Raw genomic sequence first — 27,434 nt, forward strand, 5'->3', positions numbered from 1 at the left:
ACATTTCATCATGATTGTAGGGTACTGAATACATCTTTAGAACAAACTTGTCAATGAGTGGAAAAAGGTGGAAATATTGCACTTGTAAATATATAAACACAATCTATCATGACGCTCAAAAGTTTTTGTATAAATCAGTGAAAGGTAACAGCGAAAAGACACAAAAATATTACAATAAAAAAACACAATCTACCATGACACTCAAAAGTTTTTGTATAAATAAATTAGAGGTAACAGTGAAAAGACACAAAAATATTAGAATCTAGAATGCCAAAATAAATTTATCTGACACATGTGGTCCCACTTGTACACAAAGAAAGAAGAGGTTCTTTTATAATGAGGCAGACTTCAAGTTTTATGTTTCTATTTACAGTTTAGGTATAAAATTTCTGCATATTAGATGTCTGGATTACACACCATGTTCCAAACTTGATGATGCCAGCCAGAAGGAACAAATACTGCTTCACCGGCTTGCTGTAATATTTCATATGGAGGATTTAATTTTTTATATTCTGGAAACAAATCTTCATTTTTAAGTTCATCACTTGTACAGTCATACGGTAAGTTCCCAAACTTATTTCTTAAAAAACTTTCCTGTCCTGGAGGAAACAGCAACCATCTCTTCTGACCGCAAATATTTACAGACCAACTAAATGATGTGAATACATCAGCATGAAATGGAGTCCTACAAAAGAAAAATATTGTCCATTAATACGTATATCAAATACTGATTATTTTAAGAGCAGATACAAACAGTATTGTTTCAAGTTCCTGTACCACTAAAACAATTTAATATACTGTGCTGTCAGCTATTAGTTTTGACTCTCCTCAGTGCATGTGGACAACCTCACAGACTTGGAATAACTGATGATGAATTTAACAAGGTACAAATTTATTTAAGTCACAAATACGGTTACTGTTTTGTTTTTTTCCTATTTTCTTTACTATCTACTGTATATCCAATATTGTACTATTACTTGTATCATACATCTGTATCTTTCTCGCTGATGATGTTGCGTATTTTGTGATAAACATATTCATAAACCTTTGAAATGTGAACATTCATTACTTTTTTGCAGTTTTCTATTTAATGTGAAAATAATTAAATCATCAAACATTAATCAAATGTGCCTTTATAGCACTGTTAATTTTAAAACTGCCTCAGTTTTATAGAGTATAATGCTTCAGTAAATAACTGTAACACACTTCACTTCGTAAGAAAATTATACACAAGATGACTGTCTTTAGGTACTGAATTACATTGTCATTTCTCACTAGTAACTGTCTTTTGAAATTAATATATCCTGATTTCCATTAATAAGTCAACTACTGAAATTCATCTCCAACCAACATACCAGCAGCCTTTAACAATAAATTCATTGTTGTCCATCTCTAACATCAGCGTACTTTATTCCTTAGCCCTGTCTACCTTCTCCCTACCTGCTGCAGACTGGCTTCTGATTTGGCATTGTGGGATGAGTGCAAACCAACTTTCACTCAAAAATGGCTCTGAGCACTATGGGACTTAACAGCTATGGTCATCAGTCCCCTAGAACTTAGAACTACTTAAACCTAACTAACCTAAGGACATCACACAACACCCAGTCATCACGAGGCAGAGAAAATCCCTGAACCCGTCGGGAATCGAACCCGGGAACCAACTTTCACTCACACTTTACTGAAAGGGGCAGCTTTAGGGTACTGAATCACATTTTCATCTTGAGATTAAAGGGGACCACCTCATATTCTACAGCATTCTGCAGGTGTATTCAGTGGTTGTTGTGACGGAAGTAGCTAATGGAATGTTGAAAATAGCCTATTTCCCCCTTCCTCCTCACAGTGTGCCAGGTATTAACCCAACTTTTTGATTGCATTTTTCTACATGAAATTTTGATGAGCAAACCAATCATCTTCTTCAGGTGCCGTGGACTATGGTATTAAGCACACTCACCGCCTGGATATCAACCAGACTGCGAAGTACTGTTGGTGCCGCATTGCTATTTACAGCAGAGTTAGAATCCTGGCTCTGCTATGCCCTTTAATGCTAATTTGTGATTTTGGAGACTGCACTGTTATTCCATGAACACATATTCTCTCAGATTTTGTCAACTCAGATGGAGCAGACAGGCTATGAGATCTTAATAAATTGAGTGTCTGAACCCAAATCTTGATTATGTTCGAATCTCCATTCCAGCTGTAGGTTTTTTGACGTTTTTATTTTGACAGACTCTATGGCACAACACCAACAATACTTCACAGTCTAGTTTGAGTCAACCAAGATATCATACTAGAAAAATTCAAATTATAAAAGACACTCCCAGTGATCTTGTGTGAGCACATTCCAGTGACTTTTACAATTAATTTATAGAGACTACAATTAATTTACAACAAATGGTGCAAATTGCATGAGACACTGATGAAATCAGACTTCAAGTCCTAAAAAAAGTTTTGATTAACACTGAAAAACAACAAAACTGCATTCTTAAGGTTCAACAGTATAATTCTTACTACCATGTCTGGAAATAAGGACCAATATATACACAATCCTACCCACCCCTCCAAAAATGGAATTCACAGCCCACACAGTCTACCACACCTTGACAAAAACATCATATACCAGTAGAAAATTAAGGTGCAAGATCTGTCCAATGCACCGACCCAGCGCATCCTACTCCATTTCCATTACAGGCATATCCTATCCCATCAGAGGCAGTGCCAACTATAGAAGGAAGGAGTTTAAGGGTGTTCAACAGTGAGGTTATCACTGAGGACCAATTGTGGAAGCAACTGTATCATATACCAGCTCCACACATGAGTCACTGATGTCTGCTTTGAACGCTCTTTGCAGCATCACAGAAAAATATACAGTTCTATTTTTTAAAAGTTGGTGTATAATCTGACAGCTACAAACACTAAAAATTGCTTGTGTATGCCAGAAAATTTGCCACATTGTCCCCTTGAGCTCAGTAACACCTACACCTCAACATACCCAATCATTCTCAATATATTTAGCATGTCTGGTTTTAACTGTCTCATCTTGTATAAGCCAGATGGCCCAACTACAGAAGTGGTTAACCTGTTGAGATTGTCTACGTGGAGCAGAGACTGAAGACTAAAAACCAACAGAATGTCAGTACTTCATCATTCTAGAAACTGAAACTTCACTTGACATTTCAATTGCAATTTACAGTTAGAAAGTGATAATGGGATCTGCAGTGTGAATAACTGCACAGAAATGTTCACAACAATTATTTTCTGATTAACACTCTGCAGTGGTGAACAGTAAGGTTTCAGCTGTCTTGTATGAGAAAACTTGTGTGGAAAAGTCTCACTATAGAGCACTTGGATAGTTCTAGTAAATATTGTTTCCAAATCAGTTTAAAAAGGAAGATTTTATTCATATCCATCCCTAAGTCCAAACTGCTTTTATCAACCTCGTCCTTTATCTAGACAATGCTTTTGCCAACCACCATTCCCAACTACTGTCTGTTCAGAATCCTCGACCATCCAGCACCTGGATCTTCGTGCTCCCTACATCTACATCTACATCTCCATTTATACTCCGCAAGCCACCCAGCGGTGTGTGGCGGAGGGCACTTTACGTGCCACTGTCATTACCTCCCTTTCCTGTTCCAGTCGCGTATGGTTCGTGGGAAGAACGACTGTCTGAAAGCCTCCGTGTGCGCTCTAATCTCTCTAATTTTACATTCGTGATCTCCTCGGGAGGTATAAGTAGGGGGAAGCAATATATTCGATACCTCATCCAGAAACGCACCCTCTCGAAACCTGGCGAGCAAGCTACACCGCGATGCAGAGCGCCTCTCTTGCAGAGTCTGCCACTTGAGTTTATTAAACATCTCCGTAACGCTATCACGGTTACCAAATAACCCTGTGACGAAACGCGCCACTCTTCTTTGGATCTTCTCTATCTCCTCCGTCAGACCGATCTGGTACGGATCCCACACTGATGAGCAATACTCAAGTATAGGTCGAACGAGTGTTTTGTAAGCCACCTCCTTTGTTGATGGACTACATTTTCTAAGCACTCTCCCAATGAATCTCAACCTGGTACCCGCCTTACCAACAATTAATTTTATATGATCATTCCACTTCAAATCGTTCCGCACGCATACTCCCAGATATTTTACAGAAGTAACTGCTACCAGTGTTTGTTCCGCTATCATATAATCATACAATAAAGGATCCTTCTTTCTATGTATTCGCAATACATTACATTTGTCTATGTTAAGGGTCAGTTGCCACTCCCTGCACCAAGTGCCTATCCACTGCAGATCTTCCTGCATTTCGCTACAATTTTCTAATGCTGGAACTTCTCTGTATACTACAGCATCATCCGCGAAAGCCGCATGGAACTTCCGACACTATCTACTAAGTCATTTATATATATTGTGAAAAGCAATGGTCCCATAACACTCCCCTGTGGCACGCCAGAGGTTACTTTAACGTCTGTAGACGTCTCTCCATTGATAACAACATGCTGTGTTCTGTTTGCTAAAAACTCTTCAATCCAGCCACACAGCTGGTCTGATATTCCGTAGGCTCTTACTTTGTTTATCAGGCGACAGTGCGGAACTGTATCGAACGCCTTCCGGAAGTCAAGAAAAATAGCATCTAGCTGGGAGCCTGTATCTAATATTTTCTGGGTCTCATGAACAAATAAGGTGAGTTGGGTCTCACACGATCGCTGTTTCCGGAATCCATGTTGATTCCTACATAGTAGATTCTGGGTTTCCAGAAATGACATGATACGCGAGCAAAAAACATGTTCTAAAATTCTACAAGAGATCGACGTAAGAGATATAGGTCTATAGTTTTGCGCATCTGCTCGACGACCCTTCTTGAAGACTGGGACTATCTGTGCTCTTTTCCAATCATTTGGAACCCTCCGTTCCTCTAGAGACTTGCGGTACACGGCTGTTAGAAGGGGGGCAAGTTCTTTCGCGTACTCTGTGTAGAATCGAATTGGCATCCCATCAGGTCCAGTGGACTTTCCTCTATTGAGTGATTCCAGTTGCTTTTCTATTCCTTGGACACTTATTTCGATGTCAGCCATTTTTTCGTTTGTGCGAGGATTTAGAGAAGGAACTGCAGTGCGGTCTTCCTCTGTGAAACAGCTTTGGAAAAAGGTGTTTAGTATTTCAGCTTTCCGCGTGTCATCCTCTGTTTCAATGCCATCATCATCCCGTAGTGTCTGGATATGCTGTTTCGAGCCACTTACTGATTTAACGTAAGACCAGAACTTCCTAGGATTTTCTGTCAAGTCGGTACATAGAATTTCACTTTCGAATTCAATGAACGCTTCACGCATAGCCCTCCTTACGCTAACTTTGACATCGTTTAGCTTCTGTTTGTCTGAGAGGTTTTGGCTGCGTTTAAACTTGGAGTGGAGCTCTCTTTGCTTTCGCAGTAGTTTCCTAACTTTGTTGTTGTACCACAGTGGGTTTTTCCCGTCCCTCACAGTTTTACTCGGCACGTACCTGTCTAAAACGCATTTTACGATTGCCTTGAACTTTTTCCATAAACACTCAACATTGTCAGCGTCGGAACAGAAATTTTCGTTTTGATCTGTTAGGTAGTCTGAAATCTGCCTTCTATTACTCTTGCTAAACAGATAAACCTTCCTCCCTTTTTTTATATTCCTATTAACTTCCATATTCAGGGATGCTGCAACGGCCTTATGATCACTGATTCCCTGTTCTGTACATACAGAGTCGAAAAGTTCGGGTCTGTTTGTTATCAGTAGGTCCAAGATGTTATCTCCATGAGTCAGTTCTCTGTTTAATTGCTCGAGGTAATTTTCGGATAGTGCACTCAGTATAATGTCACTCGATGCTCTGTCCCTACCACCCGTCCTAAACATTTGAGTGTCCCAGTCTATATCTGGTAAATTGAAATCTCCACCTAAGACTATAACATGCTGAGAAAATTTATGTGAAATGTATTCCAAAATTTCTCTCAGTTGTTCTGCCACTAATGCTGCTGAGTCGGGAGGTCGGTAAAAGGAGCCAATTATTAACCTAGTTCGGTTGTTTAGTGTAACCTCCACCCATAATACACCTCAGTGTAATTCTTCTTGAAGCCAGCCATAAACTTGAACAAAACACTTCACACCAACTGTGGATGCACCCTGTTACTAAAATACTTCAAAAGTGGTGTCCCTTTCATATCCACTATCCACAACAACTCCCTCTCCTATCCAACTAGTGTATTTTGATCGCCATATTTAACCTCCCAATCCTAGCATATACAATATTTACCTGATTGTAAGATGAGGTTTTTTCCCCCAGATTTGTCATTCAAAAAATGAGTAGGTGTAAGTTAACTGTTTAGGCGGAGAAAGTTCAGAATTTTAATTAGTCAGTATACATTAAAAATAAATTTTTCTCAATGAATTTCTTAAAAAAAGTGTGTTGTCTTATATTCATGGTCATCTTATAATTGGGTAATATACTATCAGGCCAAAGGCCAATCACAGCTCCAGAACCTTACAATCCCTGCCCCAATTCAGTCCTAAACCTCTCATCCAGACTGCTCTCCAATAAAAGGAAGCCCATTATTTCACAAGGCATAACATTTAATTTCCCAGCCAAATTCAATCCCACTGCCTTGGACAAGGATCTCATCCCATTTATTTGTACTCTCAATTGGAAATGCCTTTTCACTGGCCAGTTCCAACCCACTGCCAGAGCATCAAACCCTGCCATGAAGAATTCCAATCCAAATCCCAAAGAGACCTCCCTCCTCTTCTCCAAAAGTACCCTGTCCATGCAGTCCAGAAATTCCTCACTTCAAACATTGCCTGCCAATTCTTCCTGAAAAAAACTGTATCAAAGCCTAAAAAACCTTACTTAATCTAACTCCTAATTCATCCATAATTTGATGACAGGCTTCTCTGTCAGTATCGTTCCTTTGGATAAACGCTGCTCCACTGAGGTACTTGGGCAGAGGAGAATGTGGCAGAGGGACTTCATTATCTTTTGGACACCTCAATGTACAAAAACTGTTCCTGATAACCCAATTCCTTCCTTCCAGACTGAGCTATAGACAATCCTAAAAACCTTATTACTCTCACAACTACTTCAGTAGAGCTCTTGAACCCGTCTGACCACACTCTGACCTTCAACTTACTTCTAAAAATATACAAAAACAACTATCCCAGCTGCCCAATTGTAGTAGGATTTCACTGTTGAATGCATCTGGTGCTGGTAGATCAACACTTCCACATCATTGTTCAGAGCTCTCTCTCTCTCTCTTTCTCTGTCTCACACACACACACACACACACACACACACACACACACACACACACAAACTACTTCACATTGTTGGATGGCCAAACCTACAAACAAATCAAGAGAGGGGGGGGGGGGGGGGGGGGCAATTAAAGGAACCAGGTTGACTCCGTACTATGCCAACTGTTTCAAGGGCTGCATGGATTAAGCATTCCTAGTGCTCAGAAGCAGTCTCCTCCCCACTGCCCCCGTCTTTTGGTCTGGAATCACAGATGAGGAAAAACTTTCCTGCAGCAATGCCCATGCCCCATCGCATCATGACTCAGGGACCTGAGTGCTTGCTATACTGCTTAGGACCAATTTTCCCTGAGCTTCAGATAAAGGAACTTATTCTTAAGCATATTCTCACAACAACCCACTGTAGTGTTTCGAGAATTTCTGCGTAAATTCTAGAACCACTCAGCCTTCCACCGTCTCGAACACACAATGTTTTAGCCGTGAGCAGGAGAAAGGAACCCTATCTACTGCATGTCACCTGTCTGTGTGTACAGGTGTGAAATCAGTCATGAGCAAAATGTCGATGCGGCGGTTGAACAGCACCGACAGGTACCTGTCAGGCGATCCATGGAAGTCATTGTGAAAGCACATGGAAGAACCGAGGAACTTCTGTGTTATTCTGTGCTGTTTGTAATTGTGACTACTGTTATCGACAAAAGAACAATTGAGATTTTGAAGTGTGAAAAAACTCTTACCTCATGCTGGAAGCAAGACATATTTTACAATACATTTATAGTAGAGAGATGGCTGTTAAGCCAACTCTTTTCTAATTGGACTCGAATTTGTTTCTAACGTGATTTGATACGAGATACTTACGGGAAGTTAAATGTTTATAAGCAAAGTGTGAATTTTATTCTTATGAAGCTCAAATTTACCAATAGGTATTATGGTGAAACTTTGCTCGCCAAGAGCTGAAGTTTTTAGGTCATATTGTAGGGGTGCAGGGAATTAGACTGGACTTTGAATCCATCAAAGCTGTTAAAGAATGTTCACACCCTAGAAATGTAAGACAGTTGAAGGGATTTATAGGAATGGCAGGATATTATTGGCCATACATATGAGGCCAAGAACTGAATGACCCAAAAATTTTACGTTTATTAAGGAAGGGAGTACCATGGATTTGGGATCAAGAGGCAAATGATGTGTTTGAAAACTTCAAAAGAGCACTTGTCGAATCATCCCTATTACATCATCCAGTTATGGGCGAACCATTTAAAATTTCAACAGATGCATCTGATTACGGTATTGCTGCAGAAATTTTCCAAGGAGAGTGGGATGTAAATAATGTATCTTTATGGAAAGATACAGGTGTTCATTCTTTCCACGCGCTATACAAGATTGGAATAATAGAGAATTGTGAAGGTGGTTTGATGAACCCTCTGCCAGGCACTTAAATGTTTTTTGCAGAGTATCCATGTAGATGTAAATAGATGTAGATGTAGATGTAGAACACCAAACCATAGCTTTTGCTAGCTGTAGTCTAAATAAGCATGAATTAAATTACATGGCTACTGAAAAAGAACTGTAGGCAATTGTGTGGAGTATCCATAAATTTCAAACACTGGTATGGGGGTCAGAAATCCATGTTTATACAGATCATCAAGCTCTATCCTTTAGAATGATTAGTCGATTGTTACATAGTAGATTAATGCGATGGATGCTTTTCCTACAGGAATACATCAGAATACAATATGTAAAAGGTTCCGAGGATATTGTACTGGATGTTTTGTCTAGGTTACCCATAGGAATGGAAGAATGAAAATGTACGGAAGGACCTGGCATTATTTTTGCAGTTAATTTTACGTCAGTAGAATATCCAAACATCAGGGTACAGGAGATGGCTCAAAGAAAAACAGAAAATATCCATTGTAATCCCTATTTTACAGAAATGTTTTCTATGTGAATCCGAAATTCCTTACCTCCTAATCAAGTAGGAAAATTGAAAGTTATAGGTCACAATTTGTTTTGGAGAGACAGCGCAATATCACAACATTGGCGCTTATGCATTCCGAAGGTATTGGAAGATGTGCTTGTGTGGTATGTTCATACAGGATATGGACACTTTGGAATCAAAAAGTGTATAACCCATATGAATAAGTTTTATTATTTTAAGAAGCTAGTGCATAAAGTAGGATCTTTGATTAGAACTTGTGAAATCTGTCAGAAAATGAAAGAGAATATGCTCATGTGAAATACAAAATTTATCTGATTATTCCTAAGTCTTACACGATCTCACAGCAGCAGATTTTTTTGGACCAGTTCCAAAAGCAAAGGGAGGAGTGTCATACATTTTGGTCATCATAGAGTGTCGGTCAAAATATGTTAAGCTATATCCCATCAAAAAAGCAAATACGCAGACAGTTATACACTGTTTACAACAATACCATCTAGAAGTAGGTAAACCAAAATGGATTCTTATGGATAATGGTCCGCAATTCGTGAGCAATGAATTTAAAGAATTTCTAGTGTGGGAAGGTATTTGTCAAGTGTTAATATCCAACTATATCACATACTCAAATCCGTGTGAATGAGCAATGAAGGAAATTGGAAAACTATGCCGTACCTACTGCCATAAAAAACATACTTTATGGGCAACGAAAATTAAAGACTTTGAACTTATTCTAAATGAATTACCACATTTATTGACTGGGTTGACACCTTTAGAAGTAATAGGCAAACCCGTTGTAGGAGAACCTCTCATTAGATATTTTAGTTGGCCTGAACAACCGAGTGTGAATTACAAAATAAACCAGGAAATAGTTTATAGAATTTAGTTGAAAAGACACAAAAAAGAGTAAGTAAACATAATGGAAAAGCTGTTGAAGCTCAGTGCAAGGTCAATGACCTATTTCTGGTCAAACAACGTCTTCAAAGCTCTGCCCTGAAGAAAGAGACACACAAGTTTTTCCAAAAATATGAAGGACCATACCGAGCACAAAATGTAATACATCCCAAGACATTATTTTTAGTGGATCCTATAACTAGATCAGAAAAGGGAAAGTACAATGTAAAGGACGTATAGTTGTACAGCCCCCAGGGACGTTAACATTCTGAGTTAACAGGTGGAGTGACGACTGTCAGATCCCGAGTTTTTTTTTGTGTTTCTTCCAAAATAGTTTCCTGCACCGAATTCCTTGCAAATCTTAAACTATTCTGTCATCTATTCCTAAAATCTTATCTTATAATCTTATATATTAGAAAACCAGATATGACAGTCAAATAAAAAACAATCCTAGAGAATCACAGATAAAAAGTGATATTTAGATAAAGTAAACTGAATGGAATATTATGTTTGGAGAAAATATAATATTGTGTGACTAGTTGAACAACTAATATATCATAGTATATAGATTTTCTATTTTGTATAGAATATTTTACACCTTTTGTGAGATGTGATATAAATGGGAGGGTTTGTATTAAGTTTGAAAGGGGTGGGTATTGTAGATAAAAGCATGATTTACAAGAACACGTAAATCATGACTGACTAAAAAAACACACATCACACCTTTCAAACAACCCTCACAAACAAGTGTGCCTGATTCTTCATCATTTGCCATTTCCATAGGGTTGCTAAGATTTCCTTCTGGGACCTCAACGATGAAGGTGGGAATGTCCGTTCTATAGGAGACAATTTAACACCAAACCTCCTCTGGCGTCTCACTCAAGTACCTGCGAGGTAGGGATCCTGGGGAAGGGGGTGGGAAGGGTTTTCTGTCTTTCGGGCTATCTTCTTTTTCTTCGTCAATCTTTATATATACACTATGATGATCCTACATCAAGTATATATAAAAAGGAGGCATGAGTAATGAAAGAGAATGCAAGCAAGATTGGAGTTTATCGAGATGCTTATTTAAGAAAAGTCAGTGTAACAAATACTCTGATAAATTGATGAATAGTAGGATACTGATACTTGAATTATAGGTAGACATAGTATATACTAAAGGTATAGGAGTTGAGAAGTAGAGGAGGACTCCAGGGATTAAATGATGTATTGTAAAAGTGAATGTGAGGTGTAAGATAGATTTGCAGCTTTGCTAGTACAAAAGGTGAGAACAGAAAGTAAATTACTCATGTGTCATAAACACCTGAAATTTACGATTGAAAAGAAATTCATATTGTTGAAATGTGAATTATTATTATGTGTGATATTAATGTACATAATGTTTGTATAAAATATCGCATGTTCGATCTGAGGCAGGGGGGAGGGGGGGATATGTAGTGCTTCGAGGATTTCAGTATAAATTCTAAAACCACTCGGCCTTCCACAATCTCGAACACACGATATTTTAGATGTGAGTGGGAGAAAGAAACCCTATCTACTGCATGTCACCTGTCTCTGTGTGCAGGTTCGAAGTTTATTGTGAGAAGACGGTAGACACGGTGGTCGAATGGCACTGACAAGTACTTGTCGGTCGTGCCATTGAAGTTGTAATGAAAGCACACAGCAGAACCGAGGAACTCTTGTGTTATTCTGTGCTGTTTTAAAACTGTGACTATTGTTAGTGACAAAAACAGTTGAGGTGAAAAAAGATTTGTAGTAACTTTTAACTTGAACTTGCTAGAGGCAAGAGAAGTGTATGATTTCTGTATAATAGAGTCCTGGTCAGCCAGCCAACGCTGTTGTAAATGTAACTGTGCTTCTAATGTTTGGACGCACGAGGAGACTTACTTAACAGTATTTATTCATGTGGAGAGTGAGATTCGTAAAAGTTTGATGTTTAAATATACGTCATTAAGTGAAGCAAAAGAAACTGTGTACGTCTACTTATTTTTATAAGTAGCAAGAGTCTTGAGAAATGCCTGTTCCCAGCAATATGCTGAAGAGAAGAAGAAAAGGGAGTTTGTAGCAGCAGGCTAACCAGCTAGGAAAATCGGATGACCATCTCAAGTAAGTCGTATCGTTAAAGAAGTTTGAAGTTTGCACACATACTTCACCACTTCAAGTCATCCAAAACATTAGACCACCCTCCTGGATTTAAAATTAATTAACAGTCCCTTTATTTATTTATATTTTTTCATTGGCAGTATTTCCTTATCTACCAACTTCTTACTCTAGTTCTTTTTTCCGTTTTTTATATTTCTTTTTCTTCCTCTTTTTCCTTCACTCACTTTCATTCTTTTCACTTTTTATTTTCATCTTTAACTCTGTCTTTGGTTTATCCTCAACTCTTTTTCAGATTTCCTCCCTATTCTTAATTGCACTACTCATTCAACTTCTCATTTCTCTTCCTCTCAACCCATCTCTATTTCTCACTCTGTCTTCCTATCACACACGGACTGAACCCAGAACAGAGCTTATCAATGTACTATCCTTAGTCTTGAACTCTAACACATAGCCCTCCATCTTTGTCTCCCTATCATTCTTACAACAGGTGGATACATCTCATCCAGGGTTCTGAGTGATCTGCCCCTTCTTCCCAACTTTCCAGAACATATCCTTTACTGGTCTTTCAAGAAGGAACTAACAGATCTGAATGCTATAGTTTTTTCTTATTCTAAATATGTAATTTAGCATCACACTAAAGAGACCAAATATTCTATTAAGAATGAATAAAATACTCTCCAAGGGGGGACAAATGAAAAGAAAAAAACATGGCACAGACCCCGAAGGAATTATCACTGGTCATCAGGATTCAATACGAAGCAGGACTCATCACTGAGGACATTCTACTCCAGTCAATGAGATTCCAGGATGAAGATGCATCTGGAGACAACACGTACAGCAGTGGGAAGCCAACATGACTGTCACCAGCCAAATGGCTTGACAACCAGGAGTGATCATTTATGGTGCCATTCCATTTCACAGCAAAACCCCTTTGGTTGTCATCTGTGGCACCCTCATAGCACAACGGTATGTCACCTAAATTCTAAACCTCATTTTATTGTCATTCATGGCAAACCATCCTGGGCTTACATTTAACAAGATAATGCCAACAAGAACACAGCGAGAATTTCTAGTCAGCTGCTGTGGCACTTCAGTCTGGAACCACACTGCTACTACAGTCACAGGTTCGAATCCTGCCTCGGGCATGGATATGTGTGATGTCCTTAGGTTCGTTAGGTTTAAGTAGTGCTAAGTCTAGGGGACTGATGACCTCAGATGTTAAGTCCCATAGTGCTTAGGGACATTTGAGAATTTCTACTGTTTTTCTTCACACCTACCAAACTCTAAATTGGTCACCAAGGTTGCCATATCTATTCCCAATTGAGAACATTTGGAACATCATGAGCAGCACCCTTCAACCAGTTTGGGATTTTGATGATCTAACACACTAACTTGACAGGATTTGGCATGCTATACCTCACGAGTTCATCCAACAATGTTATCAATCAGTGCCAGGCTGAATACCTGCTTTCATAAGGGTCAGAGGTGGATCAATGCATCATTGGCTTGAATTTTCTGATTTTTTTCTGTACATGTACATTAAATCCACTGATTACCATCCCATTTGGATAATTCCTTCGTGGAGAGTTGTTTTTCTGTCTTAGAATGCACATGTTTTGAGTCATGCCTTGAAGTTTCCATAATATAGAATTCATATGTCTCACACATATGAAAACATATGCAAATGTTTACAAAAAGTGACTCAGCTAAAGAATGAGAGGGGATGGTGGGCACAGCCCTTCATTATGTATTAATGAGGATTAAAATCACTAATTTCAATCATGATATTCATGCCATTGCAGTGTTAGTACCCATAAGGTAATAATATACATGGTCCTCTTTGAAGGGAACAAACCAAATCATGCACTGAAGATAAAGTGTGACTCAAAATCTGGTACACTGTTGACTAAATGTACAGAATGGTCCATTGGCATGGAACTACCATTCTAAAACCAAAACAGGTGGATGGACGAAACTTAAAAGTCAAGCAGTATGAGATGGTAGAGTGGGAAAACTGCTGAGGCTGTTATCAACATGGTGGCCATTTCTCAAGCTGCTTTCGTGGATGTAACTCCCACAAAGTGAACTGTTTGAAATTATTTAACAAATTACCACCTACACACTCAATACACCTTTCAATGACGTTAAAAGTAAACTGAACAAATGATTAATAGACAATCCATACAACAGTCGTACAGAATTCTTGGATACTTGTAGAACAGAAATTGATTGCAATACTGTACAATTGATTAATGTAGCGTAAATAATTTGTACTTGTAATGTAAACACTAGCTAATATAGTAACTTCTTATGTATCTTGACATCATTTATGCCTATTTCACTGCATGTGGTCAATGGCAAATAAAAAATCTGAATCTTGTAATTTCAAATGGGAAGGGTTCATATAACATACCAAACAGACAGAGATTTACACAAGGAAAACAATGGTATCTTTCATATGAACATACTTTATTCATTCTCGAGTTATGTCACTTTTGTACAGATGTTAATGACAACACATAGAGGCTATGGGATGTGCTTGATGTGTTGTCACCATGTTGTAAGGTCACTGTTATCCAGTTCATTGATTCCTCACAGAGTTTAACCAAAACACGTACTGGAATTTGAGCACAAGCGTAAAAATCTGCTCCATGAAGTGTGCAATGGTTTTGATTTTCACCACATACAAAATTGTCTCCACATGTCCCCAAAGATAAAAATCAAATGATCTTAAATTTGGAGAATGTGGTGGCCACTCCATGGGACCTCTATGATGTATCCATTTTTGGAGCAACAGAATATCCAGCTATCCCCACATGGCTAGCCTGTGATGAGGTGGGGCACTATCATGTTGAAAGAAATTTGGAAATGTCCTGTCTTCAGACAGAAGCGATGGCAGCACATCTGTTCCAATACTTGCAGATAAAGGACTGCTATCAGTGTATCCTGAATAAAGAAGGACCCAACAATATGGGAACCCCATATGCCATACCAAACCACCACTTTCAATATACTAGCTATCTTTAATGGATCCATCCAGAAAATGTTGACATATTACCAGTATCTAAATTTCTGTTTATTTACCTCTCCCTTCTCTACATCTACATCTACTTCCATACTCCGCAAGCCACCTGACGGTGTGTGGCGGAGGGTACCCTGAGTACCTCTATCGGTTCTCCCTTCTATTCCAGTCTCGTATTGTTCGTGGAAAGAAGGATTGCCGGTATGCTTCTGTGCGGGCTCTAATCTCTCTGATTTTATCCTCATGGTCTCTTGGCGAGATATACGTAGGAGGGAGCAATATACTGCTTGACTCTTTGGTGAAGGTATGTTCTTGAAACTTTAACAAAAGCCCGTACCGAGCTACTGAGCGTCTCTCCTGCAGAGTCTTCCACTGGAGTTTATCTATCATCTCCGTAACACTTTCGCGATTACTAAGTGATCCTGTAACGAAGCGCGCTGCTCTCCGTTGGATCTTCTCTATCTCTTCTATCAACCCTATCTGGTACGGATCCTACACTGCTGAGCAGTATTCAAGCAGTGGGCGAACAAGCGTACTGTAAGCTACTTCCTCTGTTTTCGGATTACATTTCCTTAGGATTCTTCCAATGAATCTCAGTCTGGCATCTGCTTTACCGACGATCAACTTTATATGATCATTCAATTTTAAACCACTCCTAATGCGTACTCCCAGATAATTTATGGAATTAACTGCTTCCAGTTGCTGACTTGCTATTTTGTAGCTAAATGATAAGGGATCTATCTTTCTATGTATTCACAGCACATTACACTTGTCTACATTGAGATTCAATTGCCATTCCCTGCACCATGCGCCAATTCGCTGCAGATCCTGCTGCATTTCAGTACAATTTTCCATTGTTACAACCTCTCGATACACCACAGCATCATCTGCAAAAAGCCTCAGTGAACTTCCGATGTCATCCACCAGGTCATTTATGTACATTGTGAATAGCAACGGTCCTATGACACTCCCCTGTGGCACACATGAAACCACTCTTACTTCGGAAGACTTCTCTCCATTGAGAATGACATGCTGTTTTCTGTTGTCTAGGAACTCCTCAATCCAACCGCACAATTGGTCTGATAGTCCATATGCTCTTACTTTGTTCATTAAACGACTGTGGGGAACTGTATCGAACGCCTTGTGGAAGTCAAGAAACACGGCATCTACCTGTGAACCCGTGTCTATGGCCCTCTGAATCTCGTGGACGAATAGCGCGAGCTGGGTTTCACATGACCGTCTTTTTCGAAACCCATGCTGATTCCTACAGAGTAGATTTCTAGTCTCCAGAAAAGTCATTATACTCGAACATAATACGTGTTCCAAAATTCTACAACTGATCGACGTTAGAGATATAGGTCTTTAGTTCTTCACATCTGTTCGACGTCCCTTCTTGAAAACGGGGATGACCTGTGCCCTTTTCCAATCCTTTGGAACGCTACGCTCTTCTAGAGACCTACGGTACACCACTGCAAGAAGGGGGGCAAGTTCCTTTGCGTACTCTGTGTAAAATCGAACTGGTATCCCACCAGGTCCAGCGGCCTTTCCTCTTTTGAGTGATTTTAATTGTTTCTCTATCCCTCTGTCGTCTATTTCGATATCTACCATTTTGTCATCTGTGCGACAATCTAGATAAGGAACTACAGTGCAGTCTTCCTCTGTGAAACAGCTTTGGAAAAAGACATTTAGTATTTCGGCCTTTAGTCTGTCATCCTCTGTTTCAGTACCATTTTGGTCACAGAGTGTCTGGACATTTTGTTTTGATCCACATACCGCTTTGACATAAGACCAAAATTTCTTACGATTTTCTGCCAAGTCAGTACATAGAACTTTACTTGCAAATTCATTGAACGCCTCTCGCATAGCCCTCCTCACACTACATTTCGCTTCGCGTAATTTTTGTTTGTCTGCAAGGCTTTGGCTATGTTTATGATTGCTGTGAAGTTCCCTTTGCTTCCGCAGCAGTTTTCTAACTCGGTTGTTGTACCACAGTAGCTCTTTTCCATCTCTTACGATCTTGCTTGCCACATACTCATCTAACGCATATTGTACGATGGTTTTGAACTTTGTCCGCTGATCCTCAACACTATCTGCACTTGAGACAAAACTTTTGTGTTGAGCCGCCAGGTACTCTGTAATCTGCTTTTTGTCACTTTTGCTAAACAGAAAAATCTTCCTACCTTATTTAATATTTTTATTTACGGCTGAAATCATCGATGCCGTAACCACTTTATGATCGCTGATTCCCTGTTCTGACTCACCACGAGTCAGTTCTCTGTTTAACTGCTCAAGGTAGTTTTCAGATAAAGCACTTAAAAAAATTTCACTGGATTCTTTGTCCCTGCCACCCGTTATGAACGTTTGAGTCTCCCAGTCTATATCCGGCAAATTAAAATCTCCACCCAGAACTATAACATGGTGGGGAAATCTACTCGAAATATTTTCCAAATTATCCTTCAGGTGCTCAGCCACAACAGCTGCTGAGCCAGGGGGCCTATAGAGACATCCAATTACCATGTCTGAGCCTGCTTTAACCGTGACCTTCACCCAAATCATTTCACATTTCGGATCTCCATCAATTTCCTTCGATACTATTGTACTTCTTATCGCTATAAACACGCCTCCCCCTTCACTGTCCAGCCTGTCTCTGCGGTATACATTCCAATCTGAGTTCATTACTGTTTACGTCTGGTTTCAGCCAACTTTCTGGCCTAGGGAGGGAATTCTCTAACCTAAAAAACCCCCATGTGCACTCCACACGTACTCCGCTACCCTTGTAGCTGCTTCCGGCATGTAGTGCACGCCTGACCTATTCAGGGGGACCCTACATTTCTCCGCCCGATAGCGGAGGTCGAGAAATTTGCACCCCAGATCTCCACAGAATAGTCTGAGCCTCTGGTTTAAGCCTTCCACTCAGCTCCAAACCAGAGGACCGTGATCGGTTCTGGGAACAATACTACAAATAGTTAGCTCTGATTCCACCCTGCGAGCGAGTTTTTCCGCCTTCACCAATTCCGCCAACCGCCTGTACGAACTGAGGATGACCTCTGAACCCAGATGGCAGGAGTCATTGGTGCCGACATGAGCAACAATTTGCAGTCGGGTGCATCCAGTGTTCTCTATCGCCGCCGGTAGGGCCTCCTCCACATCTCGGATGAGACCCCCCGGCAAGCAGAGTGAACACTGGCCTTCTTCCCCGACCTTTCTGCTATTTCCCTAAGGGGCTCCATCACCTGCCTAACGTTGGAGCTCCCAATAACTAATAAACCCCTCCCCCCGTGTGCCTGCTCGGACCTTGCTGAAGGAGCAGCCACATGTCCACTCACAGGCAGAGCGGGCGATGCCACACGGCCAGCCTCCACATTTACCCTCCGCCTCGTGCGCCGCGAACGCCGCTGAACCCGCCACTCCCCTTGGGGAGAGGGTGGCCCAACCGCGCCCGGTACCCGCGAAGATGTCTCGACAGCAGGGACAGTGGGTGAAGCATGTAACACCTGGGGTGTACCTTGCGACGCACCAGACTCCCCACTGCCACTACACTTCGAGGCAGCAGCCTGAAGACAGCTGACCGCGGCCATCAACACGTTCAGCTGTTCGCGAACAGTGGCCAGCTCCTCCTGCGTCCGTGCACAGCAGTCACACATCCTATCCATCCTAAGGAATCAATTTACTGAAGAGAGTTAATCAACTTTTAACTAGACCGCTAATTCACTAAAGGCGGCTGATTATTGACTGAACTGCGATTGCTAGCCACTTCTTGTAGAAAACAATGAAAATAGCACTACCTGTCTCTGGACTGTATTGAAAACAAACACTAGCACTACTGGCACAATGGTTGACTAAAGGGACTCTCTCTGACTGTATTCAAAACAAACATGAAATCTATGGAACACTATTAATAGCACTCGACAATTAAAGCTTCCTAAAAGCAAAAACACACGGAAGAAGAAGTGACAAGTAAGAAAAATACAGTTAATACTTAAATTAAGGTAGCTCGTTGCACAGCAGACGTGAAGCAGGCGGCGGTTAGGACGACACTTCACACAGAAACCAGCTGCATCTGTAAGCAGTATGTCTTAGGGCAATTATGATTTTCATCCAGCTCACGTGTTACCTATTCTGAAAACTGAACTGAATAATCTGGATTGTCCTCAGTGAGATCCTGGAACATTTTTATTTTGTAAGGGTGTCAAAATTCTCATTACTGATGAAGAGCTAACCCTAGTCTCCTGCAAGATGCAGTGAGTACTATGCTCTGGACTCTTACTAAATGCTGTCAAAACTGCAGTTGATGCTGCTTCATCTACAGTTATTTTTGAATGTTCAGCTTTTGCTTTCTCTGAGGCAGAGCCAGCTTCATAGAATCTGAGAAAAGTTTCACCACAACACTGTGAGTAGTGAGTGGTCTGTCCGGATGGCAGTGATTGACATTGACATGGGTGCTCCTCCCTTCTGATATCAGGACGATCTCAGTGTATTCTGCTTGTGTGAATGCTGTCAGCTTTCATGTAACCTGTACGGAAGAAACATTAGTCATAACTCGAAAATGAATACAGTTATGCATATTTTTTAACTTTCTGATATGTCGCATTGCCTCCTTTCCCTTTCAAAATTAAGAGCTTCAGACAAGATGAGAGCTTCCAAAATGGCCTACTTGTTGGCAACAAAGCCTCAGAGATTTTACCTCTCTCCCATTGACTTTTACATTATGTTTATCCACTTATTCTTGTTTTAAAAGGATGGTTTTGCACCCATTTCCTACATCTACATCGCCATGATTATTGTGATGTTCACACTTAAGCGTTCGGCAAAAGGTTTTAAAGAATCACTTTCACACTATTTCTTGACCGTTCCAATCTCAAACAGCATGTGGGAAAAATGTGCACCTAAATCTTTCTATGCAAGCTCTTATTTCTTTTATTTTATTACTATGATCATTTCTCCCTACGTAGATGGAAGTCAACAACATATTTTTGCATTTAGAGAAGAAAAATTGTGATTAAAATTTTGGCAAAAGGTCACACCTTTCTTTTAATGACTGCCACCCCTACCCACTTATTATATCTGTAACACTCACTCTCCTATTTCGCGATATTACAAAAGAGCTGTACTTCTTTAAACTTTTACAATCTCCTCCATCAATCCTATGTGGTGTGGGTCTCATAACTTGCATCAATGCTCCAAAGGAGGACAGACAAGCATAGTGTAAGCAATCTCTTTAGGAGATATGTTACGTCTTCTATGTGTTGCTTCCATGTATCCCCTGTTAGACCTATTTGCTATGGATCCTGTAGACTTCAGCAATATTCTAGCATGTGTTGCATGAATGTTTTGTCACCAATCTTATTTGTAGACTGACTGCAGTTTCCTAGTACCCCACCAATGAACCTAAGTCTGTTAACGGGTTTACCTTTGACTGAGTCTGTGTGTTCTTTCCATTTAATGTCTCCAAAAATTGTTACAACCAGGTATTTATATGACTTGACTCCAAATAAGACTCGCTGATATTATGGTCAGAGGATACTAATTTTCTTAGTCTTCTGAAGTGCACAACTTTACATTTCTGAACATTTAAAGCAAGATGACGGTCTATGCACCAATTTGAAATTTTATTGACATCTGATTGGATATTTGTGCAGCTTAGTAGATAACTGCATCATCTGCAAAAACTCTCGAGTCTGTAAAATCAATAATATATTATATGAACAGCAAGGATTTCTACACATTTCCCTTGGGCATCCTAAATTTATTTCTACATTTGTTGCTGAATCTGTATCCAAGGAAACTTACTCTGTCAAGATATCCTCAATACAGTCACAAATTTTGTTTGATACCCCCAAAAATGTAATTTGTACTACCTTTTCCATGTGTGAATGTGTCATGACCAGCTCTATAAAGGTCATCTTATTTATTTGTCAGCTCTATAGTGATTTTTTTCATTTACACGTATGCTTTATAAACAAAATGGCTGATTATAATACCACCTGCTCAGAAAATATATTTATTGGAATTGTAATATTAGCAATAATGAACCAAAAATAACAATTTGCTATAGCAGCAGGAAACAGCAGTGATTTTCACACATTCACTGTGAGTTGCACATATGGTGCATAATAGCAGTTTGTTTGGTGTCCCATATCTAGTACTTAATTGTGGAGTCCACTTTTGGGCTCTTCCTTAAATGTTTGCTAGGTGCTGAAATTTGTCTTTGCCTTTCGTTGTTCTGCACTTTTGTCTGGGTCCATCTTTACTTTATTTTATTTTATTTTATTTTTTTAATATCACATGACACAAACATTTCACAGCAAGGATAAGTAATGGTCAGCTACTTTGCCTCATAATTTATTAGTTTTCTTGACTGAATTTTCTTTTGACAAATGTTTGGCTTCTGCATATCGTTATTCTAATAGAATTCTTCATAGTTCTATTAGAAGTCTCATTATGCTTTACTCAACTTATGAGTGACAGACATTACACTCATTAGCAACACACTTGTCTTTTTTGCACTCTTGTTCCTTTCAGGAGATAGATCATACAATAAACTCCTTTTACAGTCACATTATTGGAACTGATCCCCTTTTTTTTGTCTTTTTATGAAGATGTCTGATAATGCTGTATTATTGACATAGTGTGATTCTTCCAAGAAGCAATCTGACTTCTTAGATGCCTTCCAATGTTTGCAAACAGTAATAGCAGATGCAGTGTGAGTGAAGTTTCACAAGCTGCTGAAAAATGCACTCAACATGCAGTTTACGTACGAGAAAATCAACAGCCCACATATGTCAGCAACTGTAATGAGGAAGTGGCATATAGTTCAACCTGCTGACTTACAAACACTCCAATTTGCAGGTGCAGAACAACAAAAAGCAGCCTTGTTACAAGGGACTCCTTTTGCATGTTTACAATTGTTTTTCAGTTCACCACTAATGAAACAAACCCGTACACTAAACACATTTTGCATGGAAGCCAAGGGGTCAACTCAAGAGCAAAAAAGTGGAAACTGTAAATTTATTCCACATAATGCTCAATAAATCACATATTTCTTTATAACAGGTGCAGTGAGGCCTACAGAATGAACATACATGATTTTCAAATGTTTCAAAACTGCTACCTGAACACCACACAGTGCCCAAAGTCATTTTTTTTTTCATTTGCCAGCATACTTGCCAAAGAACACAAACAACAAAATGCAAAAATAATTCTGCAAATTTTGTAGGGAAAAGAAGAAGATTAGAATAAGACCCCAGTTTTAGCTGTCCTTTAAATCCTAGCATCCCAAGATTCTGCATGACATCTTATTATTGGGAATTCTGTGGTTACTATTGGCTCTCACCTATGATTATCACATTTCTGATCAATTTAGAACTGTATTCATGTAGTATTTTTCTTTTTAACAAATTGTGTACTTCAAATTTTTTTATGTTACATAAGAATCATGACAACAACAACCTAATAAGTTCCTTTATTTTTTTAATTCTTGACCGTGATATCTTCTAAAACTAATCAGATTTCTTCTTCACCAAATCTTGCACATAAATCAGAAAAGCCACACCACGTTTTAATCTTCAACCAAATAACACACGTTGTCCAAGTTGAATTACTAACTTGTATGCTGACATCTTAAATATACATCAAAGAGACCTTCCATTAATGCTCATGATCAGCCACAGATTTCACTTGTTTCTCCTAACATAATGTCCTTTGTTCACATATTTAATCTTAGGAAGTCGGTACAGCTTCAAAGCAGGTTGGCAATCTGTGGAACTTCTATTGTCATGCCTGAGCTGTTACTTACTCACACAAAGTTTCTGTGATCGCTGTCTTATGCTGATGGTGCACGTCATCCCTCGACATGACTTGTCACATACCTGTACTTTCATATCTGATACCTTATTTTATAACATTTTTGTTGTGAGTATCACTTGTCAAAAAGAAGACAGAGGAATACACACCACTCCTCTGGAATAGTGCATATCACCATGTACAACTCCCCTCCCTCCCACCCCCCACCCCCCACTTTAACTTTGGAGAATGATGTAAATACATCTACTTGCTCTATGTCCTAAGTAGTTTTTTCCATTTTTTTCATTAAATAGCCTTTGTCTATTAGTAATAAACTCTTTTGATACATGTCCCCATCTATAGTTATCCATAACATACCCAATCTGCTAAGTATGTTTTTTGTAATAATCCATTTGCATCTCTATAACTGCTGATATATTAGAAAATTAATAGCAACTTACAAGGGGGTCATTCCATGTCAATTCAACCAATCTGAGAGAATGTTCTAGCTGATAGTCTCAGATTTGGCTGAAATTTAGCACACCAATGCTACAAAGTGTGGAATAGTCATGTACAAAATTTTAAGTTCCCCTGCCAATTAGTTCCAGAATTATGGCTTGTGAAAGAAGGTGGCGAGACCCGGAAATTGCAACCCACATCTGGCAATCTATCTTCAGACCCAACTTCAGGTCTTAATAACTTTGAAACTATTCCGCACAGTCCAGTGAATTTTTTACAACCCAGTAACACTTAGAGAACACACTCTATGAATCAAAACACCAACAACATACTTCTGAGGGAAAATAAAAAAATTCCAAAATGCGATTAAAGAAATGTAATGCATTAAAAGGTATTGCCATCTATGCCAAATATAATTCACTCAACAAGGGTATAAATTTTTTTGTGGTAAGCTTAATGTGGCCTAAACACACACAGAACTCATCATGCCCATATCAGTCACACAAACAGAGTTACATGCACACGAAAATACAAATATTTGAAAAATTACCTGAAAAACATGGATTTTCTAAGTATGGTAGCACAAAAGGAACAAGTGATATCCAAGCCAAATTTCAAACACTGCATAAGTAGACCATAATATAATATGTGGCAAAATTTCAAATTGTTATTGCAAGGCATTTGTGTACAATAAAAGTTGACAGAGATGTATTTGGTTACATTTCTTTTAACACGATTTAGCAAGTAATAGTGATGATACAGACAGCTTGTTTCAGATAAAGCTGCAGCAATTGTTGGGAACCATTAGGCAACAGCAAGTTAAACAATGGTAGTTTTCAGGGACAGAATGAGTTATTGTTAGGCAGGAACAACAAAGGAAACAAGCAACAATTACAGGTTACTCATGTTTTTAAGATTGTAGTTCAGACTGGTCAGTACTGTTGTGGAAAGTCAGTATGGAAGCAGAAGAGTGTACTAGTGGTGCTTTTGTTCAAACAAGTTCCAGTATTGGTAGAGCACAAGCATCTGAATGTCATAAAACAACATATGGAACAAAATGTGGCATTCACTTTGTACTGTATGATCTGGATGAATCGGACCAAGATTTGTTGCTATGGAGATCCGGGATACACCCTGTGGGCACAAGAAGTACAGTTCCAGGAAACTTTAGTGTTTGTTATCATCATATGAAAGTGTTTCTGGATAAGTATTCTTTCCTACAAAGAAGTTGTTTTGATCCATTTCGGATTCATAAGAAGACTGAAGTGTAGCCTCAGAGAAATTGATATAAAATCAGTATTGAAAGTGAATCAGTGCATGGGACTTAAAATGAAACCAGGACAAAAGTTATGTTCCAGGTGTGTTACACTGCTAAAAAATGAAGAATATTCTGATAATTTACATGACAGTGAAGAAAAAGTATCAGCCACCTACAACCACAGCAGATGAGCAATTAAATACTTCAGTGACTGCTCTTGGATTGTCTCCCATGAAGACACACAAAGTTGGAAAAAGAGACAGGCCCAGCTATGGTAGAAGAAAACTACAAGAAGCTCAAATGGAATTAAAACACAAAATAGCTGACACACTAATGGTGGAAGAGGAAGAACTATCTGCTCCAAAGGAACAGAAATGCTCCGATTTGGGCAAAATTGTGCATGATTTGAAAGAAAAATGTGCCATATCGACACGCCAGAAAAAAATAGCTATTCTTACCCTTGCACCTTCCAGTTGGTCTATTGACTACACTGCAAAGGAATTCAGTGTTTCTACATACATGGTAAAGCAAGCTAGGAAAATAAAAGCAACCCAAGGAGTGCTTCCACAACTTCAGCAGGCTCAGGTTAAGCAATTCTTTTCAGAAATAAAGGTGCTAGTGTCGGAGTTTTATGAAAATAATGACTACAGCCGAATAACACCTGGAAAAGAAGACTATGTAACGGTGAAAATGGGAAAGGTACGTGTACAGATGCAAAAAAGACTGTTGCTATGCAACATACCAGAACTACATGTAGAATGCAAGGAAAAGTATCACAATACCAAAGTAGGTTTATCATCTTTTTTCAATCTTCGGCCAAAATGGGTTGTGCCTGTAAGTGCAAGGGGCACACACAATGTTTGTGTATGTGAGACCCATCAAAATGCTAAGCTGATGTTTGCTGCTATAAAGGATTCTGGTCTGAATTACATAGGTGCAATGAAGCTGCTAGTGTGCGACATCAGTTCCTACCAGTGCATGATACACAAGTGTGAAAAGTGTCCTGGTAAGGCAAATCTTGCAGAAAAGATGAATAACAAACTTTATGGTGAACTCCTTATGGATGACAATGGACTTGTTTCTTATAAACAATGGACACACATGGATTGCACAAGTCTTGAAACAAAGCAAAGTACAGTGGAAGATTTTGTTGAAATGTGTTGTCAAAAAACGGACAGACTGACCACACACACAGCTTCACAGCAACAGCACAATCAGCTTATCTCCAGTTTTCTAAGGATAATTTGAAACAAGATGAAATTATCCTAATACTAGACTTTTCTGAAAATTATGCATTTATAGTTCAAGATGCCATCCAAGGATATCATTGGGACAACAGTCAAGCAACTCTCCAGCCATTTGCGATTTACTATAGGGGTGAAACAGGTGATGCGTCTGTCATGAACCTGCGCGTTTTTAGTGACTGTTTAATTCATGATGCCATTGCAGTTCATGCCCACATTCGCACTGTCATGGCATATGTGAAAAACAAGCTGCCTCACATACATTTTGCGGAAAACTTCAGTGATGGGGCAGCTAGTCAGTACAAAAACTGTTAAAATCTCAAAAATTTATGCATACATTACCATGATTTTCAGATTCACGCAGAATGGAATTTTTTCGCAACAAGTCATGGTGAAAATGTATGTGATGGTATTGGTGCTACCATTAAGCGCATGGCATCACGAGCTAGTCAGCAACACCCTACAGGAGGTCACATTCTAACACCTCTTCAATTATTTACCTGGGTACAGAAAACTATCTCTGGCATACAATCATTCTATGTTTCAAAAGATGAGGTGAAATCAGTCGAAGAGTTGCTAAGGAGCAGACTAGAACACGTTACAACTGTTGCAGGCACAAGGAGCCATCATCACTTCTCTCCAGCGGACTCTGACAATGTGCAGATGAGCAGACTGTCCAGTTATAACTATAGGTTCATGCACAGCATGTGTCTTCACGGTGTGTCTGACTCAGGATTCAGAAGCAAAAGCAGCAACATACAACCAGGTTGCTATGTTATTGCTGTTTATGATGACAAATGGTACTTAGGATGTGTTGCAGAATGCTGTGGAGCAGAAGGTGATGTATTTGTGAACTTCATGGCACCAGCAGGACCAGCAAGATCATTTAATTGGCCACGTTTGACAGACAGGTGTTGGATTCCTTTTGAACATATTCTTAAGACAGTTCCAGTTCCTACCACAGTGTCAGCAAGACAGTACAATTTGCCACTCCATGTACAGAGTACAATAGCTAAAGTGTGGGAGAACTGTTCGAAGCACAATCGACTGGTTTTTAGCAGTTAAAGTGCAGTAAACATTAATAATAGGTTGTGTTAATCTGCCTATATGTTGTTGCTTAGTGATTAAACAGTTGTGGGAGAGGATAAGAAGAGGCAGAACAGTTTACGATATGTTTTTACAAAATTGTGTTGTGGAACAATGGCCACATCGCCAAATACATCTGTCAACTTATTTATATTTTCGTGCGCATGTAACTCAGTTTTTGTGACTGATATGGGCATGATGAGTTCTGTGTGTGTTTAGGCCATGTTAAGCTTACCACAAAAAAATTTATACCCTTTTTGAGTGAATTATATTTGGCATAGAGGGCAATACCATTTAATGCATTACATTTCTTTAATCCCATTTTGGAATTTTTTATTTTCCCTCAGAAATATGTTGTTGGTGTTTTGATTCATAGAGTATGTTCTCTA

At 39.3% G+C, this 27,434-nt stretch overlaps 1 protein-coding gene across 1 annotated transcript in view; it reads right to left on the bottom strand.

The window, feature by feature from the left end:
- LOC124595603 (2-oxoglutarate and iron-dependent oxygenase JMJD4) overlaps window positions 1–27,434 on the bottom strand; it is a 141,612-nt gene that overhangs the window by 38,592 nt on the left and 75,586 nt on the right. The window contains exon 4 of the mRNA XM_047134408.1: window positions 418–685. Within this exon, the coding sequence (XP_046990364.1) occupies window positions 418–685 (268 nt within the window). The remainder of the gene's footprint in view (window positions 1–417; window positions 686–27,434) is intronic.

This window comes from Schistocerca americana, chromosome 2 (genome assembly GCF_021461395.2).
Source record: "Schistocerca americana isolate TAMUIC-IGC-003095 chromosome 2, iqSchAmer2.1, whole genome shotgun sequence".
Lineage (NCBI taxonomy): Eukaryota > Metazoa > Arthropoda > Insecta > Orthoptera > Acrididae > Schistocerca > Schistocerca americana.